Source organism: Schistocerca cancellata, chromosome 7 (genome assembly GCF_023864275.1).
Source record: "Schistocerca cancellata isolate TAMUIC-IGC-003103 chromosome 7, iqSchCanc2.1, whole genome shotgun sequence".
In the NCBI taxonomy this organism is placed as follows: domain Eukaryota; kingdom Metazoa; phylum Arthropoda; class Insecta; order Orthoptera; family Acrididae; genus Schistocerca; species Schistocerca cancellata.
Genome location: NC_064632.1, coordinates 262175596 through 262197896, shown reverse-complemented (window position 1 = coordinate 262197896; position 22301 = coordinate 262175596). Strand labels below are relative to the sequence as shown.

Genomic DNA, 22301 nt, shown 5'->3' with positions numbered 1-22301 from the left:
TGCATTAGTTTTTGGGCAGCCCCCGTATCATCACTCTCCTAAGCAGTGTGATTTTCAGAGTAACCATTCAGACGTAGATTAACGTTGCTATTCGGTAATACGTAAGGACTTCAGAAGGTACATTATGCATGTCACCCCACCCTAAGATCATTGCGCAAGAAGACCGCCGCATAGTCTACAGATTGTACATGCTCTGAGCTTCGTGCATACACACTTCTGCTGCGGTACTGATGACAGCGTGCGACAGAAATGACGCGGTTAGTGTACAGGTTCTGCAAAGCTTAAGTACGCGAGACAGAAGGATTCTTGCACAGGCACCACGTCTAAATTGCACACAGATACACCGTGAAATTCTGGCGGTGTATGGACGAAATGCGATGTCGCCTCCAGTCGACAGTATCACCAAGGCTGCGCAAACACAGGTGATGCTGATCGAGAAGAATGACCACAGAGGGCAATGTTCAGGCAACGGAGGAACAACGTCTGAGGGGAACAGATTTTTCCAAAGATGAGGATTCCACACATCACCAGTCAGGGTAGCCGAGAGCGCTAACGCGCCGCTTCCTGGACACGGGTAGGCGCGCCGGTCCCGGATCGAATCCGCCCGGCGGATTAACGACGAGGGCCGGTGTGCCGGCCAGCCTGGATGTGGTTTTTAGGCAGTTTTCCACATCACGCTAGATGAATACCGGGCTGGTCCTCACGTTCAGCCTCAGTTACACCCGTCGCAGACATTTGAAACACGTCCGCACTATTTCACGATTTACACTAGATGCAGGCACTTGGGCTACACTGATTCCGTCCTGGGGGGTACGGGGTGGCGGCAGGAAGGCCATCCCTAAAACTAACATTGCCACATCCGTTGTAATCACGCTGAACCTGCGATCGCTGCGGAACTATGGCGTAAGCGAAAGAAAGAAAGAGGATTCCACACCGCAGATCTGAAATGGCTCCGTGACCACCTGTCATCTAAAGATAGCCGCTACGGGCCTAAACCGATAGCCTAACAATTTTTGTGGTCATCGAGTGTAATTAAAGAAAAAAATTCTGTGGTTCCACTGTCGACTACAACCGATATACCACTTTCCAGCGTACGAGCTCCCCAGTACTGGTTCCTACGCAACCAGCACCGTAGCCGTCTAGCTGCGATTCGAGCGCCCCACGCAACTGTTCGTTACTGACCCCGGCTACGGAGCCGTTGCGGACATGGTGTAGCCACCGGGGCTTAAGTACGTCGGAAATTGGGCCTGCAGCCGGGATTCTTTGTACACAGCCAGTCTGTTATTAAAGGTCACGATCGTGAAGCGGACCGCGCCCGTACCCCCGTGGGAGGGGCGTCGCCCGCGGCCGCCGGATTTCGGCCGTGTGTCCGCCCGGCGCGGTGCGCCCTTGAACCGCAGTGGCGTGGCGGGCCGACCTTGCGCCTGCACACTTCCACGAGACACGCCCGCCGCACACTGGCCCGGAGGCGGCAGGACTCCGATGGAGCAGTTTCCCAAGAGGTCGCCACCGCCACCTCACAATCGCTCCACAGACACTGCGCAGTTTTACGGCTGCGCCACACGCACACGTGCCAAATCTAGATCTACGGGCCAGGTCGGAATATTGTAAACAGTCGTGAAAGGCCAGCATCTTGCTTCAGTCAAAGTTGCATCACCTCGAGAGTATTCACACAGCGACTTCTTTCGACTGACTACTGGTCTATCTAGTCACAAAGCACGAATCGACTGAGACTTACACTACTGGCCATTGAAATTGCTACACCACGAAGATGACGTGCTACAGACGCGAAATTTAACCGACAGGAAGAAGATGCTGTGATATGCAAATGATTAGCTTTTCAGAGCATTCACACTAGGTTGGCGCCGGTGGCGACACCTACAACGTGCTGACGTGAGGAAAGTTTCCAACCGATTTCTCATACACAAACAGCACTTAACCGGCGTTGGCTGGTGAAACATTGTTGTGATGCCTCGTGTAAGGAGGAGAAATGCGTACCATCACGTTTCCGACTTTGATAAAGGTCAGATTGTAGCCTATCGCGATTGCGGTTTATCTCATGGGGTGCCATGGTTACACGTCTCGGTCACCTCTTGTTTGCAGTGGCGGCACTTTGAACAGTGGACCTTACATTTCAGATGTGTTACGACCCGTGGCTCTACCCTTCATTCGATCCCTGCGAATCCCTACATTTGAGCAGGATAATGCACGACCGCATGTTGCAGGTCCTGTACGGGCCTTTCTGGATACAGAAAATGTTCGACCGCTGCTCTGACCAGCACATTCTCCAGATCTCTCACCAACTGAAAACGTTTGGTCAATGGTGGCCGAGTAACTGCCTCGTCACAATACGCCAGTCATTAGTCTTGATGAACTGTGGTATCGTGTTGAAGCTGCATGGGCAGCTGTACCTGTACACTCCATTCAAGCTCTGTTTGACTCAATGGCCAGGCGTATCAAGGCTGTTATTACGGCCAGAGGTGGTTGTTCTGGGTACTGATTTCTCAGGATCTATGCACCCAAATTGAATGAAAATGTAATCACATGTCAGTTCTAGTATAATATATTTGGCGAATGAATACCCGTTTATTATCCTCATTTCTTCTTGGTGTAGCAATTTTAATGGCCTGTAGTGTATAATTCGCGCGCATCTCGTTTGATCATATGCGACGAATTAAGGCTTTACAAGAGAAAAATCGATAGCAAAAAATCTGCACAATATCCAAGAAGTCCACGACATCCCTCTAACCCTAGGTCGAAACAGTGTGTTGTAGTTACAAATGAAACTATTGGGTACCTGTATTATATTTCGCTGCATGTTGAACAAATGTTTATTTCTGTGCAATGGTATACGATAAATTACCGAAAACAGTGTCCTTCGGTAGATAAAACCTCTTTCCACTTCTCTAATAACAAATGGATCCCACGATTTTAAGATATCAGGCCCTTTTGAGCTAATCCACTGATGGTGCCAGTTTTCAAGATCGTAAAAAGATGAGAAGCGTTGTTCTGAAGGGCCGAAACAAATGGAACTCGAAGTGGGCGAATATGGTGTTTCCTTCACTCGTTTCGCAACATGTGGTTTGGCTTTTTCACGTAGCAGAATGACTTTGTACGTTGCAGGTGTTTATCTCTAAGTGCGCGGTTCAGATTGAGTAGTTGTGCTTCGTAGCGTTCAGCGCCCATCGTTTGAGCCGGTTGCACAGGGACACGGTACACCACACCGATCAGGTTTCATTTTGTCACGCGCTACACGATGGTCACCTTTGAATCGTCGGACCCAATCTCTGCAGATTGCTCGCGACAGAGTATGTTCCCTATACGGTTGCAGTAGCAAACGATGACTTCCGTAGCAGATTTCTTGAGGTGAAAGGAGAAGACTGACACTTTCACAAAATGCTGTTTTGTAAGAACAAAACCCGACACGTTCCAAGCATTAAACAGCTATGTTCTTTTCACGCCACTACAAAGTCATACGCAGATCTGAAAGCGTAATGTTTCTACTCTTAAACAGGCCACGTGTCTCTATCCGCTATGCTGCGCTAGTACCACTGCTGCCCTCTCTTTGTTGACAGGCAGAATTAATTCAGCCTACCCATATGTATCCAGTGGACATGTATGTCCACAATCATCGGGTTAGAGATCTGTGGGCGGTGATGTCCTCTCTGACATCTTGCAGAGCGTTTCAGTTTTGCTCCGAAGAGCTTGCTTAACAGTATTATACAATTCACTAGTTGTTGATGCGCTTGGGACTTGATTATTCCCCATAATGATTTGTCTGACGTGGCCAGGGCCGAGCTTCGTGGAGGGAATTTCAATGGGGCTGGACATGTCGTCCAACCCAGCAGTCTCGAAATTGTTCATCAGGGAAGTCACGACCCAGAAGAGCAAAATTTGCTGGAGCTCCATCCTGCTCTAATCATACGTGATCCATGACTCCCTTGTCTCCTAGCTGAGTGTTAACCACGTTTGCAACATGTCCAAATAAAAAATTCCATTCAGGAACTCTTTGAAAAATTATTTTCACAATTGTAACAGGCAAGGGCGCCCTATAGAAGTCAGATACTTGAAAAAAAGACGCCTTTTTGTCGACTTCAGAGATATAACACTATTAAAAGAAAAGCGATGTGATGTGTGCTAAAATATCGCCGAAACTTATGAATCTGACAAAAGCGAGGATGCGGAATTCAAAATGCAGGGGAAGGGTAAATGGCGAAATGCCAGACGAATCTGAGTTTAAAGTAAATAGCCCGACAAAGCGACAGTCTTTTCTCTGTTGTGTTTAATTTGGCCCTAAGGAAAGTGTTGAGGGAAACGGCAAAGTCGAACGTCGGAGTCGACGAGGTGGAAAGATTACTATTCTAGATTATATTGATGACGTAGTATTTACAGGACAGAATGAAGGAGAACTCACACAGCAGTGAGAATGTTAATAGAGAAGGTTACAGAAGACGGCCTGCAAATAAACCAAATGAGAACCAAAAACCTCACTATTGGCAGAAGCAGCAGGGCTAACAACAAATTCTGTAGCGATCAAATAGCCTTTGAAATCTTCACGTACCAAAGGAATCCATTACATCATAGAAAGCTAATGCATCATGAAACAGTGGCCAGGGTCCAAACAAGCAACAGAGCACGTTTTGCATTTGGTAAGTCACTCAGCTGCAAGATTCTTTGCAGAACAACCCGGACCATACTATACGAAGCATTACACTAACCAGTAGTTTCATATGTAGCTGAGACATTGATGTTAACCCAAATTACGGAAAGGAAACTTACGAGCTTTGAAAACGCAAATCTCAGCTGATAAAGTGTACCTATTAGAGAAAAAGAAGCGTGCAGACAAAGCAAAAATGTAGAACTGTGGAAGAGACACAGGAGAACATGGGAAAAAGTAGCACAAATGAAACAAAGGCAGCTGTCTTGGTGTTGGTATTTAACCTGAAGAGACGCAGAAATTGTACGAAAAGAGCTGAAAGAAAATGTGTGGAGTAAGAACTTGGGGAAGAACAGGACAAATATGGTTCGATAACACCAGAAAAGATATTTCTAAGCTGGGAATAGGTGAAGATGACAGGGAAGATAGCGGAGGATTTTTGATGAGGCGAAAGACAGAATTTGATTCGAGTGTTCACCGTAGTAAGAAGATGCGAATTAAACTGTCCACTGGTGACTGGTTGTGCGAGGTGTAGCCCAGTTTGACTATCACTGCTGGTAAAGTGCAGCAGCACATCGTTTCTTGGCCTTTCATAAATGTTTTCAACAATCTATAGACGGCCGGCAGTTAGATAATTTCATCCTCAGCTACGATACAGATTGTGTGCAAATCAAGTTCCCTGACGTATCCACCCATTCCGTAGTGCTAGTATTACACGTAATAACCAACAATGATTTAGCTACGTATAACAAGTATCATCTGTCTGGCTAACGTCAGGTATTACACTACTGGCCATTATAATTGCTACACCACGAAGATGACGTGTTACAGACACGAAATTTAACCGACAGGAAGAAGATGCTCTGACATGCAAATGATTAGTTTTTCAGAGCATTCACACAAGGTTGGCGCCGGTGGCGACACCTACAACGTACTGACATGAGGTAAGTTTCCAACCGATTTCTCATACACAAACAGCACTTAACCGGCGTTGCCTGATGAAACGTTGTTGTGATGCCTCGCGTAAGGAGGAGAAATGCGTGCCATTACGTTTCCGACTTTGATAAAGGTCGGATTGTAGCCTATCGCGATTGCGTTTTATCGTATCGCCACATTGCTGGTCGCGTTGGTCGAGATCCAATGACTGTTAGCAGAATATGGAATCGGTGGGTTCAGGAGGGTAATGCAGAACGCCGTGCTGGATCCTAACGGCCTCGTATCACTAGCAGTCGAGATGACAGGCGTCTTATCCGCATGGCTGTAACGCATCGTGCAGCCACGTCTCGATCCCTGAGTTAACAGATGAGGACGTTTGCAAGACAACAACCATCTGCACGAACAGTTCGACGACGTTTGCAACAGCATGGACTATCAGCTCGGAGACCGTGGCTGCGGTTACCCTTGACGCTGCATCACAGACAGGAGCGCCTGCGATGGTGTACTCAACGACGGACCTGGGTACACGAATGGCAAAACGTCGTTTTTTCTGATTAATCCAGGTTCTGTTTACAGCATCATGATGGTCGCATCCGTGTTTGGCGACATCGCGGTGAATGCACATTGGAAGCGAGCATTCGTCATTGCCATACTGGCGTATCACCCGGCGTGATGGTATGGGGTGCCATTGGTTACACGTCTCGGTCACACTTGTTCGCATTGAAGGCACTTTGAACAGTGGACCTTACATTTCAAATGTGTTACGACCCGTGCCTCTACCCTTCATTCGATCCCTGCGAAACCCTACATTTCAGCAGGATAATGCACGACCGGATGTTGCAGGTCCTCTACGTGCCTTTATGGATACAGAAAATGTTCGACTGCTGCTCTGACCAGCACATTCTCCAGATCTCTCACCAATTGAAAACGTCTGGTCAATGGTGGCCGAGCAACTGGCTCGTCACAATACGCCAGTCACTACTCTTGATGAACTGTGGTATCGTGTTGAAGCTGCATGGGCAGCTGTACCTCTACACGCCATCCAAGCTCTGTTTGATTCAATGCCCAGGCGTATCAATGCTGTTATTACGGCCAGAGGTGGTTGTTTTGGGTACTGATTTCTTAGGATCTATGCACCCAAATTACGTGAAAATGCAATCACGTCAGTTTTAGTATAATATATTTGTCCAATAAATACCCGTTTATCATCTGCATTTCTTCTTGGTGTAGCAATTTTAATGGCCAGTAGTGTAGAAATTACTGGGAAAGAAACCACTGTACCTTTTAGAATAGTATATACACATCAAATCTTTATATTATGCTGAAGAATAACGTTATCTACTAAGCCCATTGATGCAAAGCTGGATAAAGAAATCGAAAGAAGGTAAGGCACATGCATTCACAGGGATTGACAACTACATCTTTCTGTATAATATTCAACAACCGAAACTTACCTACTCACATTTAATTTAAATTAATCAGATGGAAGCGGAGGGTCAATGTTTGTCACCTGTCGCTAAACAGTTTCATTGTCTGTCGCAACCGCGAAAAACTTACGCAGCCATTCCCAGTTTCGAGGTCCGTATCATTTCCAGAAGGCCAGCCCTCTCTTGGCTCTCCATCCGCCTGCGGTCGTCGCCTGCAGTAATCGTCACTTTAGCTCTGCAGTTGGATTAGGAATCACAACGGGCTGGCTAACTGAAGACGGCTTAAACTTCGAAACGGGTAAGAGCTATTAAAGTTGTATGCGTCTGTGACTGAAGATAAAATTGTTTTCAAGTCATCTTCGCCCGCTGATGCGAGCGATTACCTCCGGTGTGTCCCCTGTCTGGTCACCCAATAGTCAAATATTGTTAGCGACATGTTGTTGCAGGAATTTTATCCTCACTCGTCGGCCTTCCCAAAACCGTCAGTCGCCTCGGTGTTTTCGACTCTGTTAGATAGGCTACGAGATCTTAATGGCTAAGAGAGAGATAAACCACCACAAATAGTTGGAAAGATGAAGCCTGACAAGACAGCTGAAAGCTGGCAAACAAGGAACCATAACGTCTATCGTGTGTGTGAGATTCTAAGGGGAGGTGAGAGGGGGCTTCGAAAAGTAAGTTACATATGTCATCGCACGCCAAGAGCATTACGCAACAAGAACAACGCAGAAGGAAGTACTTGTAATGGATTTCCTGCAGACACACTTCCGCTTCTGTACAGTTAACAGATGCATCAGAGGCCACAGTGTGGGAGTGAAATGAAACGGCAAGTGGAAACGTACTCCAAAGTTGAAGTAGCGGGACAGTACAACTCTTCGTGAAATTCTGGTGTAGTGTGGACCAGATGCAACACCGCGACCAGTCGTAGTGCTATGGTACCAACAAACGTACAAGGGCCGCACATACGTGGCTGCCGCTGACTGGGAAGGAAGGCCATCGATATCGAGCACAGACGGTAATGTCCAGGCAATCGCAGAAACGATTCGTGGTAATCACACATTTCCAGACGATAAGGACTTTCACTCATCGATCCTCGAATCGCTTCGTGACTAACAGTCGGATTTCTAATGTCGAGAAATTGAACGATTGTTAGAAGCTTCCGTCCATTGTTTACAGAGGAATGATGACTATGTCGAATAATACTGTCAAGTATCTTTGTCATTCGGAAGTGTGGTGTAGCGCTGAATAACAAGAACTTGGCCTGTTGTTGCTGTGGACTGCGATGTTCGTATTTGTTGCAAGCTCATGTCATATGAAATAAATACGTTTTTATTATTTATTGTTTACAATATGTAGATTGTCCAGTAGCTGTATTTGATTTATTTTCCTGACATATCAAAAGATGGCCACTATGGACCGAGAGTAATGATGTTGAACTACGCTCTTTTGAGCTAAATGATGCCGAAATATACTCAGTCACCTCGTGCACTGTTGAATGCTCTTAATAAACCTTCAGTTAAAGTGCTTTGTTTAATGAGAACTGAATCAATGTTACTTTTTATTTTTGACATGGCATTAATCGTGTTAAAATATTTAAAGTATGGTACAACCAGGAAACAAAATGGCTCATAACTCGGACGTAACATAGTAACAAATTTTCAGAGTAGTGAGGTGTAGTGAGGTGTAATCGAGCAGATTTGTAGCACCAAGCGGTGTAATTGTAGGCTACTTTTCATCCAGTTTCTGTAAAATGGAAAACACGTGTAATAGCGTTCGGCTTAGATGTTCTAAGTGTTAACCGCTGGAGACAGACAACACGGGCAAAAAAAACTATAGAATGCTTCAGAAGATTCATCCGATTTCACAACACTATATCTTCTACATGAATGAAGATAGAAGCTCGGAGTGAATTTTAACTTACACGTACCACTAGAAAGGTTTCTGTTTTCAAAAGAATCGTTCCATTTTACAAGAGTATATCTTTTACATGCGTGCACAAGCAACCTTGGGGTACTTTTCACAGTTACGTTTAATACTGAACTTTGTATTTATTCTCCGCCGGACGCACGACGACCAACAAGACGGCAGTCAAAGTCGTCTCTTATTTTTGGGAGCATCTTTGGAGTATCGCGTTCACTGCTGTTGCTATGCGGCGTCGTCCTTCATTCAAAGATTCGCAGTCAAAGATCAGTACGCTCCTTCAGTTTTAGGAGGCGCAATGTTGCACCTGTTGAAACTGAGAGAAAAAACCCTTTTGTTGGCGTGTTATCGCCGTCTTTAATCGACGCACAGTGGGTTATGAACAAGCAAGCTATCTTTATCAGGAAAACTCTACCGGCAACTACACAAACTGAGTCGAGATAAAGTTTTAGTTTCGATGCTTCTATTAAAATCGAACAGAAGTCTCTACCTTTATTGAAGCACAAAATATAGTCTTGTGAATTCGGGACAAACTACCTGAAGCACCCTGTGTTACAGAAGTTCACCCTGCTCTCCTCGCCATCTGAAAAGCAGTAGCGGCACATCCTACTGCAAGATACATGGAAGTGGTAACAATTTCGGTTGAGAAAATCGCCACAGATTTAGTGGTGTTCTCAGAAAGAGTCGCCAAACAATGGACAAGCGCCCAGTACCGACTGTCTGCGACGGCGCCGCAGCGGAACACACGACAAGAAAATTCCGTCGTGTTGCACGAGGGGCGGGAAACTGAGAGCCCAGTGAAAGTGTCGATACGGCAGTGAGCTTCTCCCTCAAAAAACATAAGGTGCTTGTCCCGAGCCATTGTCAGCGCCGGCGACTCCAGGAAATTACGCTTAGACGCGCCCGGCAGTTCCGTTTTCCGGGTACGGACCGCCCTGTATGTAACGGCCAGTTGCATCCCATCGTGGAAACGTAATGCGCAACAAAAGCTGAAGCCTTTCGTAATGAAACTGACGGGATACTGATACGATCCACACAATATCTGGAAAAGTCCCCCGTTTTGGCCCTAAACGGGCCAATCGGGTCCCACAATCCTCAATGTCGTCCTCCGCCAATGGCGTCGCCGGATGTGGTACGGAGGGTCTCTCTGGTTGGTTTTCGGGTTTCCGGACCATGGAACCGCCACTAATCGGTCTAGAAGCCCTTCAGTTGACCTCATGGGTCTCAGCGCACGCCAGTGCCAGTCCTCCCACCAAGGAAAACTTCCTGGTAGTGCTGGGAATCGAACTCGGGACACCCGCATGGCAGTCAGCCGTCAACTACGGAGGCCAACAACGATTTTACGTCTGGTACGCAAAAGATTTTGCTCCTCTTTTAACAGCAGAGTATCGCAGGTCGCTGGGAGAGCGAAACGTTCCTAGTGACTGGAAAAAAGCACAGATCATTTCCACTTTCAAGAAGAGTCGCCGGCACTGTATCTCTGACGTCCGTTTGTTGTAGAATTTTTGAGCATGTTCCATCCTCGCGTATTGTTACATTTCTGGAGACTGAAAATCTCCTCTTTAGGGACCAACACCTGTTCCGGAAACAACAGTCGTGTCACACCCAGCTCGTTCTCGCTCGTTCACGACTCCTGGAAACCAGAGGATACCGTCTTCCAGGTTGATACCGTGCTCCTCGACTTCCGAAAGGCCTTCGATACGTTTCCGCACTACCACCTAATGAACAAAGTACGAGCTTACGAAATATCAGACCAGCTGTGTGACTGCGCTGAAGTTTTTCTGGCGAAAGAACGCGTCATGCCATTTTCAACGGGAAGAGATCTTCAGAAGTAGCTTCTGGCGTAGCCCAAGCGAGTGTTGCAGGACCTTTACTTTTCATAATATGTGTAAATGGCCTTCTGGATAACGTCGGAATTTCCATGACGCTTTTCGCGGATGATGCTGTTGCATACAGAGAAGTCACAACGTTAGAAAGTTGCAGCAGAAGGCAAGAAGACCTGCAGCGGATCGACGTTTGGTGCAGGTGTCAGTATTGCCCACAAATAGGCAGAAAGACCCATTTCGGTATGATCACTGGAAGCAGTCATACCCATAAAAGACCCAGGAGGATGCGTACGGTGCAGTTTAAAGTGGAACGACCATATAAACCTAATCGCAAGGAAGGCAAATTTCAGACTTAGATCCATTGGAAGTGTAGTCCTCCCACAAAGGAGGTAACACGAAACCTCCGTTCGACCAATACTTCAATATTTCTCGCCAGTCTGCGGATGAGTCCCAGACAGGACTGACAGAACAAACAGATGTAAGAAGAGCAACGCGTTTCGTTACAGGTTAATTTAGAAAGCGTTAAAGTGCAGCAGAAATACAAACCCAACTCTGGTAGGGCAGACGCTGCTACAGAAGCTTTCTCCATCGCACTGTAGATTACTGTAAAAGTCCCGAGAGCGTACAGTATGCCGGCCGAAGTGGCCGAGCGGTTATAGGCGCTACAGTCTGGAACCGCGCGACCGCTGCGGTCGCAGGTTCGAATCCTGCCTCGGGCATGGATGTGTGTGATGTCCTTAGGTTAGTTCGGTTTATGTAGTTCTAAGTTCTAGGAGACTTATGACCTCAGCAGTTGAGTCCCATAGTGCTCAGAGCCATTTGAACCATTTTTGAACGTACAGTATATTGCTTGCTCGTACGTACATCTCGCGGAAAGAAAGTGGAGGTAATATTAAAGAGATTAAAACTCACACGGAGACTTACCAACGACCGTTTTTCCCGCGAACCATTGGCAATTGGAACAGGAGAGCGGGAAAGGGACAACGCTACATAGAGTACCCTCCGTTACGCTTGTGGCTTGCAGAGCATAGGTATAAATATAAGTGTACTGCAGTTTAAGAGACTGTTACACCAAACGTGTTTCGCTTTTATTGGCAAAGCATCATAAGCGCCGGCTCTGTACGTACTGCATACATAATACGTTTCTACAATTCGATCCTTACAGATCAAAAAAGGATTTTTTTACGAATGTGGTGTATAATTTACTCATGGTGTTTATTGTTTCTTGTTACATATTTTGAAGTCGACAGGTTTTTTTCCCTCGGCGCTAGCAGAAGTTGCCGTCGAAAGAACTTGCTTTCACTCTTGCGCATCACTTTTTTAGTCCTATAATAAGCCACTTTTCCTATCATTTGCGTTCTTTGCAGAAATTAGCACAATTTCTCTTCACAGAAGTATTACTGAAGTTTGACAAGCAATGCGCTCGGTTGGAGGACAGAAACATAATGCTTGGTTCAATGGCTCAAATTAATTTTTATCCCAAAAGCAGTTTCATCTCGGTAAGTATCGTACCAGGTACGGCCCTACTGAATAACTCCCGCGTTATTAAAAAGAATACACTAATTCCTTTCTCAAGCAAACAATAAAAATGAGATTTTCTGTCGACACCTGATGACTCATCTTGTTTTCATGTCATTTTACCTGTTCACAAAGTCCATAACACGTTTCTTCCGTGAAGTAAAAAACTGCAATCTGCCTTGTAGCTTTCTACAACACCAAAAAAGTAAAGCCACTTTTCCTTACAATACAAAAATTGCCGTGTCATTGCTTAGTTCACTTCCTGCATCTTGTTCCCAAGGTTCTGAAGAGCTGGTGGCGTGGGTACTTGGCCGATGTTGCTCAAAGAAGCTGCTTGTCTTCTGCCTCTGTGCTGCACAGGGTTCACCAGCAGTCACTTCTGTTAACCGCTCGCGTTAAAGATGGGTACGACCAATACGGCACAGACATTAACATCGGTAAGCACCAAGAAGCAAAAGAAGGTCTTGGGTATTTATAAAAATCTTAGAACAATTAAAGCCCAATTAAGTAGATAGAGCCTTTCGCGAAATTTGTGTATGATAATTGATATCTCTAAATTTGTAATGGACCGCGGTTGAATCGTATCAGCGGTAGAGTTTCGTGATATAAGGTGCTGTTAACATTATTATTATAACGCAATGAATCTCTACCGTCCGCGTCATTTCTAGAGTAAAAAAAATGATTATGGCCTATAATGGCCTTTTCAGATTATGAGCGAATAAATTACATGTTAATCCACAACTGTGGATCGAAATCCTCAATGAGACTGGTATTGCAAGCACCAAACTGCAGAGATTATAAAATCTCATAACCCGAGCAACGACTTATTATTAACAGAAGCTAAGAGCAAAGATCGGCTGTGTAACACGTGATTGAAATAGGCTAAGAATGTGTCTCTCTTTGCTGTTTCAGATACACCACCATATGGATAAGGACATGCTGCGGTCCGTGTTCCACGTGGAGTCCCACGATGAAGGTAAGCGACCGAATACTGCATTTCTTCCTAATACTGAGACAGCTCGACAAATATCTTTTGTTGTGATTTATTTACAATGTGTTGTGTAAGAAAGGCGAAATTACTTACTGCTTCAGCAAAGCAATAACAAATTTTTGAAAATACCTCCACTTTTTACTACGATCCTTTATCGTCAAGTGCCTATGGAACATGTGTTATGTTTAAGCGCCTAATTTCAGACTTGGTGAAATTCTTAGTAATACATATATGTAAGCGTGAAGTGAGGATGTAGGTAAATCTCACGGTTCACTGCGCTTCGTCGTGGGTTTGAGTAATTGGATTTTTGAATGGGGGATAGGGTGGTTAATTTATTTCCATATTTCGTTGATGGTTCAGAAGCTTCGTTCTGATTTATATCAAAAACCGAAGAGAAATCCAAAACCTCCTCCGCTGTCGTTAAGGTGGCACAATGGTCTGCTCGTGTAGAATGGAATTTGAACTTCGATAAAATTTCCCAGGGGCATAAACTTTGATCCTCTCCGACTCAGACACAGGCTTACTTATTGTTTCTGGAATTTCAGTCCATAACTAGAAGTATAGTTACACTTCATTCGATACGGACTCTCTTGTGACGACTGCGATTTCTAATTAAAATGAAAAAATATATAATTATGTTCTGATTCGCATATTTTCACGGTTTTCCACGGCTCGTTTTCCATCTGGTTTGCAATTTTTTATTTTTACGGGTAAACTATCTGGATCCAAACTTTATAAAAGTTCATTCCAACTCCTGTTGTTTCCTTCTAACTTTTCTTTTACGCTACGTAAGTTCGTTTAGTTCATTACCAACTTCAACATTTCGGAATAAGTCTGGTTTTTCACATGCCTTGACTATACTTAGAAACTCACTCTGTACTCTTGGATATGCATTTCGTGCTTCTCCTTTACAACGTAGGATTCACTTCCATATAACAGCGTGCCAAAGGAAATTATTATAAAACATTCGTAGGTTTTATTCTTCATATATCTGCTGTTTTTTCCGAAAATGATACTAAACTTGTTCACCTTCTTTTGTGTGGCTCTATCACAGGCACTATATGTGAAGTAATTGATTCGTCCTTTATTTTATTCTTAACGTAGATTTAGTCCGAGTTGAGAGTCAACTTATAATATTAATACATTTAGCATTCTACACCGAAATTTTCAGATCGTATTCGTACCCTAAAAACTTTACGGTTTTCCGATGACATTGCAATTCTACTGAAGACGACAAAGTATCAGGAAAATCAGTTGAACGGAATGGATAATGTCTTAAAAATTGATTATTAGACGTGCACCATCAACTGTAAAAAACGGTAACGGAACACAGCCGAAATAAAGCAGGCGATGCTGAGGGAGTTAGTTTAACGGAGGAGGCACTGAAAGTAACAGACGAGTTTTGATAGTTGGGGAGGAAAATAACTAACGATAGCAGTAGTACAAAGGATGTAACACACAGACTCGTTATAACAAAGAAAGTTTTTCTATGTTAACTGCTCATACACCAGGAATATGACAAATGAGGATCAAAGATGAGTCTGACATAAACGAAATAGCTGGTAGTGAATAGTGACACTAAATTTGAAGGTTACGTCAATGACGAAGCAGTTATGAGACAGGTAGAAAAGTTTAAATATTTAGGGGCATATATTGACAAAAAGGGGTTGGATAATACAGAAATAAAATACAGTGTACAACAAGGAAGAAAAGTAGTAAGATGTATGAATTCGTTTTTGTGGGAAAAGACCATTTCTAACGACAATAAACAAGAGTTGGTAGGCTAATGGTTGGAACTGTCCTACGCTCTGGATCGGGACTATGGATTTTAAACGCTGACCTCAGAACAAGGTTAATAGCTGCGCAAATGGATTATTTACGAAGGAGCGCTATAATATCAAGAATCGAAAAAAAAACTAAGAGATAGAATGAGCACCAATGAGATAGCGATGGACAGAATTCAAAGAAAATCATTAAAGCAGTATGGACGGCATTTGTAGAGAACACCGGATGTTGAAAGTCAAAGAAAATTTTTGAATGGAAACCACGTGGCAGATGTAAACGCGTCAGACCACGACGATTTTGGAATGACCACTTCAACAAAAATAATGGACCACCGCGATGTATGCAAGGAGGATGCCCTGAATAGAGCGGCTTGGCAGACCATAAAGGGAACACAACAAAATGATGTTATGAATTGACCTTTGTATTAATTAATTCCGTATTAATAATAATAATAATAATAATGTTAGGAAGTCTTTTCTGAAGGTACTTGTCTGTAGTGTGGTGTTGTACTGAAGTGAACGTGGAGATACAGAAAACCGACTAGAAGAGAATAAAAGCTTTTGAAACCTGATGCTACTGAAAATTATGAGGGAAGACAGAATATCAAAAGAAGAGGTATTGAATCTAATCGCGGAGAAAATAAATTTATGGCACAACCTGACTAAAAGAAGGGATACATTGACTTGTGACATCGCGAGGCATCAATGAAAAGTTAATCTCCCAACAGAGGAAAGCGTGTGGGATAAATAATGTAGAAGAAGACCATGGCTTGACCACACAATAAGGCATACATCGATGTAAGTTGCAGTAGCTGCGCAGAAATGAAGATACTTGCACAGGATATACCATCATGGAGACGTGCATAAACCAGTCTTCGCACTCAGAGCCACAAAAACAACAAAATTCGCATCGTATTTATTCAATTCAGCCGGCCGGGGTGGCCGAGCGGTTCTAGGCGCTACAGTTTGGAACCGCGTTACCGCTACGGTCGCAGGTTCGAATCCTGCCTCGGGCATGGATGTGTGTGGCGTCCTTAGGTTAGTTAGGTTTAAGTAGTTCTAAGTTCTAGGGGACTGATGACCTCAGAAGTTAAGTCCCATAGTGCTCAGAGCCATTTTTTTATTCAATTCATTAGCTCCTATCTGCTGACCACTTTCTTTTCTAGGAATCAGCGTAAGATCGTCACTGAATTTAATACTGAGAAATAATTTATCTGTACCCCATTGTCTACTTCAAAACTCCATCTGTGACTAATATCGTCGATGTAGATACGAAATACAGTAAAAACTATAGACTTGTCTCATTCCTTTGTTTATTGCGACCAGATCTGTCAGTTTCTCCATCGTACCAAGTACAAATTATGTGTTTTCGCGCATCCTATGAATTGCTGACACCAGACGAAACTGTTCCAATACACTTTATTAAAATCCGTAGTTTTGCTCTTAATACCGAGACTATTCTCTGTTGCGCACAAACGAAAAGGTGGTGACAGAATTCGTAACAGAGTAACGCCGATATTGGGATCGGTCACCGCAATAATTCTGCAGACAGCGTGTCGCACAAATCTGTACGGCTCCTGCCATCTGTAAATGTGCCGACATATTTCTCTCGGTCACTGACTCATTAAGACTGGCACGCTAACCTTTGCGTCGTCGTTGGCTGCCCGTGTAATACTCGGCACGAGATCGAAATCAAGATCAGGCCGCTCAATTATCTGCAGTCTGTCGGCAGCATGGCGTCAGCGTACGAGCTTGTCACGACCCACAGTCCCGGCTGCCGCCACCTTTGATATATCTCTATTCGTGCTTCACCCATCATATGTCGTTTCTCCGCGAAAATTTCTCTCAGTCTTTCCGCCCAGTAGCTCGGCGCAAGTGCTTGAACGAACATCAAACTTAAGTCAGCTGTACTTAGGAATGAATGCAGAATACTTACGAACTTCAGACACATTTCCTGTCGGACAGGCCTTATAAGTAAGTGTAGAATGAAGGCTTTCACGACCGGTTGACATGGCTGTTGATATACTTTCCGGGATGTGAGGTCGTGGTCCAAGAACTTTTTCTGCTCCTTACGTTTCGTCCAGGACAGCGCCTCCGAGGAAGTCCAGCGCAGTCCTGGACGAAACGTAAGGAGCAGAAAAAGTTCTTGGACCACGACCTCACATCCCGGAAAGTATATCAACAGCCTTATAAGTAAGTCCCAGAAAATCGCTGAAGACAACCAGATATTATTTACATATTCCTTTCCCTTCTACTGAGAGCAGGGGAGGCTGTTGTATGTTTTTCAAGCCAAATCGCAGTAAACTGGGAGTGGAACAAAGGAGTTCCTAACTAAGAACATTCGGGAGAGAAAGTTCTTGATTGTACCAGTCAAAAATTAAAATCGTGTGCCTATGTGTATGTGTGTGTAATGTCTGTGTAACTTATTCAGCATACAGGAATTTTTGTTCGAGTATTGACTCGATGGAGAGTAAGGGTTCAAATGGTTCAAATGGTTCTGAGCACTATGGGACCCAACTTCTAAGGTCATCAGTCCCCTAGAACTTAGAACTACTTAAACCTAACTAACCTAAGGACATCACACACATCCATGCCCGAGGCAGGATTCGTACCTGCGATCGTAGCGGTCTCGCGGTTCCAGACTGTAGCGCCTTTAACCGCTTGGCCACACCGGCCGGCGAGAGTAAGGCACTTTGCAGCCAAATACCGGGCAAATGGGCAAAGGAAGTCCCAACTGGGAATATTTGAGAAGGATTTTTCCAGTCCTAGCATATGCCTTTCAAGGGAAAACTTTGGTCAGAACTAAGGAATAGAAACTATTTTTTTTTAATTCTGAGGCGATATGTTCCAAGGAAAAATATGAAACCCTAGTGTGTTTGTGGATGTATATGTTTATATGTACAAACGGCATGCTCGATAACTTGCTGTTGACATGTAAGTCTAGCTATTCCGTCCCATACCCTGCCTGTAGGGAAGCCATACCGTTATTATTATACGATGTCTGAAGAGCAAAATAACTGTAACAGAAAATGACAAGTCTTCAATTTTTGTCACCATCAGCATAGAGCAAAAGATGTTTCTTGTGACTGCACAGTCAGTAAACTAGGGATCCAATCGATCGAGGACTATGTACTGCATGTGGCACAAATACTGAGAGAAAGAACTGTGTGACTGGGCAGATCAGCTGATTATCAAGTAGTGTACGCGATCAGTTTCTGGAACATCACCATCTAACAACGAAAGGATTGCTGTTTGTAAGGCATATACATTATCTGGCCAATTATATCCGGACACTCCTTTGTAACGCAGAATTGACCACCAGAAGTCACGAGGGGCAGACCGGTCGGTATAAAAAGAGGCGGGGATTATTGTGTTAGTCAGTCGAGAGCGCGATGCCGTGGTAGACGGAACGGAGTGCATGCGCGCGGCCTTGGGGGACGCCTCGGCCGCACAGGAGTTGTCGATCGCTGTCCGGAAGTGCCAGCCCCACCGACTACTCCCCTTACGACGACCCAGGCTGCAGCGGCAGGACAGTCGATTAAGACGACACCAACTTTGGAAGAAGAACTCCTGAGTATGTCGATCTCGGCTGCTGGAACGGTTCACTCCAGCATCACAGCGGACGACGGCAAAGGACGTCCCTCTCCCTGCCGCCGCTAGCCAGCCCGCGCCCTCCGCGACACCGTTCAAGATCCGGAACCAGACAGGATGGCGTGGAGACTCACTGAATTCGACCTGCAGCCGATAAACATCACACCCATTAACACTGCTCAGAGTTATCAAATTACAGTGGAAGATCGCGGACAGCGACACCAGCTGGCCAGGGACAGGTTTGCCCGACGCGATCAGATCACAAACGCGACGCCTTTTCCGATGACGACAGGATTCCTACTGCGCCCTTGCATTAGACACAGAACCCCTTCACCACCTCTTGTACGACCGGGACATCTCCTAACGCCAAGAGGACGAGAGACCATTTCACTTAGTGCCCCGCAAACGTGCAGCACAAAAATGGAAAAAAATCACAGGACCCGGCAGACGTCCAGAAACGCCAACTCCCGATGCCGACGACCAACAAATAAGACACACTTCAACCTGAACCTGTCAGTATGGATACAACACCTCATTTTGACGATAGAGCATCACCGCAACCACCCAGCACTGGTCCATCAACGTTGATTCAATTGCTACCTGCCAAGGAAGCACCTACTACAACATAACATACAGGAAAATACTTCTCACTCAACGCAGAATTCGAGAAGCACATCTCCAGTCCAGTGAAAGCGATATATAAGGGTGATAAAATAAAGTATCATTTCGAAACCATAACGGATCAAAGGAAAGGACTCCATTTCTTCTAGATCTTAAAAATCCCCATCTACATGGCCGAATGGTTCTAGGCGCTACAGTCTGGAACCGCGCGACCGCTACGGTCGCAGGTTCGAATCCTGCCTCGGGCATGGATGTGTGTGATGTCCTTAGGTTAGTTAGGTTTAAGTAGTTCTAAGTTCTAGGGGACTGATGACCTCAGAAGTTAAGTCCTATAGTGCTCAGAGCCATTTGAACCATTTTGAACCCAATCTACACACACAAGCCACTAACGGACAGATCCTACTAATAGTGATCGAATGCCTGCTCCTGAAGATTCCATAGTACGAATTGCATTCAATGGGCTTTACACAGGCAAACGTCAACCAGTTTAAATCAAGAGAGGATGCAATCAACAAACTCATTGCCGAACCTGTGTATTGCGTGACGTTACCAGCAGGACCAACCCACTCATCGATTTATGACGTCAAACACATCTTCGACACCACAGTACAAATGGAAACATATCGCCCCAAGGGATGACCGCCCTAGTGAAAACAGCGTCGGCAGTTCCTCCACACCGGCAACTACTGTCAGCTACCAGCACGGTGTGTCAAATGCACTGGTCTTCACTCCTCGAAGAACTGTACCAAGCGACTGGTGCAGAAACCACATTGTGTAAAATGCCAGGCTGTCCCACATATCAATAAGTCTTCCGAACCTATACAGCACAAGGCCAGGCAATTTAAGGACAACAACAACAAACAACAGCCACTGCAGCACCAACCCGCCGAATGATCCTAACCATCATCCACCACTCCTGACGAAGTACCGAACAGCAACATCGACACACATCACCATCAGGAATTCCAGACAACTGCAACCTTCCCATTGCAGGCCCAACCATCAGTCTTCAGTCTTCAGGTGATACTGGCCATACTCTCCAGCTTTACAGATTTTTTCAAAACACTGCTGTTGTCAAAATCATCGATATCATCAAGGAGACCTTCCACAAATTCTGCGCCTCACCAGACACCATCCCAAATTTCCTGGTTCTCTTTGAAGGAGCGATAAGGATCTTTGAGCCCATCAATGGCGATTAGACCTCACAGGATGGAAACCTTTCTGTATCTATTTTTAACGCCAGTGGAGTATAAAACAAAAGACATGAACTGAAAGACTTCACCAGCAAGTATAAAACAGACATCTTATTTCTCACTGTAACTCACCTGTGCCCATCGCATCTTTGCAAGCTGTGCAACACGACGGGCTACCGAATGAACCAGACAAATTTCAGGGAAAGAGGGAGGGGGGGAGGGGAGGGACGGCAATCTGCCTCAGACACTCCATCACGCATGCTCCACATGCCCTTCCATAACAGGCCATTCTTGAGGCATCATCGGTTGATGATGGTTGAAGTGATCACTGTAGCAAACATCTAATAATGCCAATATTGCTGGCCCTTTGCTTTGATCACAACCAAGGTAGATTCTTCCTACACGTCGGTCAAGAGCCTGAAGATGGCAGAGTAACACGCTGAAACTGGTTGCCAAATAAAATAAGGTTGAAAATTAACGGCTGAAAGATATTTAATTTGACATCCACTTTTGGCATGAGTTAGAACCTCGACTTTTTCAACATTCTAGCGCCCAAGGTCACTACCTTTCCTGGTTTCGGTTTTTGAGGGATAATGGGCTACCATTCCTCCAAAGGCATCAGGACACCTCATTAAGAGTGTTCCAGCAGAGTTCAAGCCGTCATAACGGTGAAGGGCGGACACACCCATATTAATCATCGCTAATAGGAGTCTCAATACTTTTGATCAGATAGTGTAATTTAGCATCACAGTTTTCTTTTACTTTTCTGTTGCAAACGATAATAATGATAATAATAATAATAATAATCAGCTGCGCGCTTAAATGGTTCTCTAACACTTATCTGAGTTGTTTGGCGCTAATCCGATCGACGTAGATAGGACGTTAAGCACTAACCTTCAAACTTTCCCAATCACGGACCTACATTTCTACTTAATGGAGATAAATAGCGTTGTTCTGGGGCATCAGCGTTACTGTACTCTGTCTCAGATTTATAGTTTATGTTACTGTCTAAGTCAAGGAATCTCCAGCTGAAATCATCTACACACACCAAACAAAGACAAGCGTTTTCTGGACACCGACAATTTTAGTTAGGTGTCTCACTTGTACTGCTTTTTTCCTAGCGTTCTGTTGTCTACACTCTTCACGCTTCGTAGTCTGTGACTGGCTTATGAAACTAATACCTTTAAACTCCTATAAATGAACATTTTTCAATGCTTCATTGTATGTGCACGGTTAATTGGTCTGCAGGGTCACCCACATGTCCACCACGTTGTCCTCGGCATTCAGATTCCGCCTGCGCATAATGTTCTGCTTAGATACTGTTCATAGTGGCTGGCAGAATACAGCATTTTGAAACATCCTCCAACCATTGAATTATTTCATCAGGCGACTTGTTGGGAAAAAGACAGAAACGCTTCTCAAATTGCTTCAGATATCGGAAACCTTGGGCCTTCAGCGCAGCATCTCGCAATCCAAGGTCACGACAGATTGCTTCTCACAGGGCGCGAACCTTCCTGACAATCACCGACAACGTTGCTTCATCGACAATGAATTTTCTTAATCACGAGTACTCACAGAACCCATTATTTCAAAATTTCTGCACTGAGTTTCTGGGGAAACGTCTGCAAAGATAGGCAACTTGAACTTGGCCGGGTAATTACTTTTCATTTCTACCAGAACATAGCAATTATTACTGCGGTACAAGCTGAACATCACACGTTGCTTATGCTCAACGCATTTTTGTTGAAAATCCTTTCTGAAAACCAAATTGACATTTTGTTAGTACATTTTTACAAATATGTGATGCTACTCGTGAATACATTACTTTTACAAGAATTTT

General features: G+C 44.7%; 1 protein-coding gene across 3 annotated transcripts in view; it reads left to right on the top strand.

The window, feature by feature from the left end:
- Positions 1 to 22301, top strand: part of LOC126091867 (A disintegrin and metalloproteinase with thrombospondin motifs 16) — a 495229-nt gene that overhangs the window by 229708 nt on the left and 243220 nt on the right. For all 3 annotated transcript variants that reach the window (XM_049907150.1, XM_049907151.1, XM_049907152.1), the window contains exon 3: positions 13194 to 13257. In XM_049907150.1, coding sequence (XP_049763107.1) covers positions 13194 to 13257 — 64 coding nt within the window. The remainder of the gene's footprint in view (positions 1 to 13193; positions 13258 to 22301) is intronic.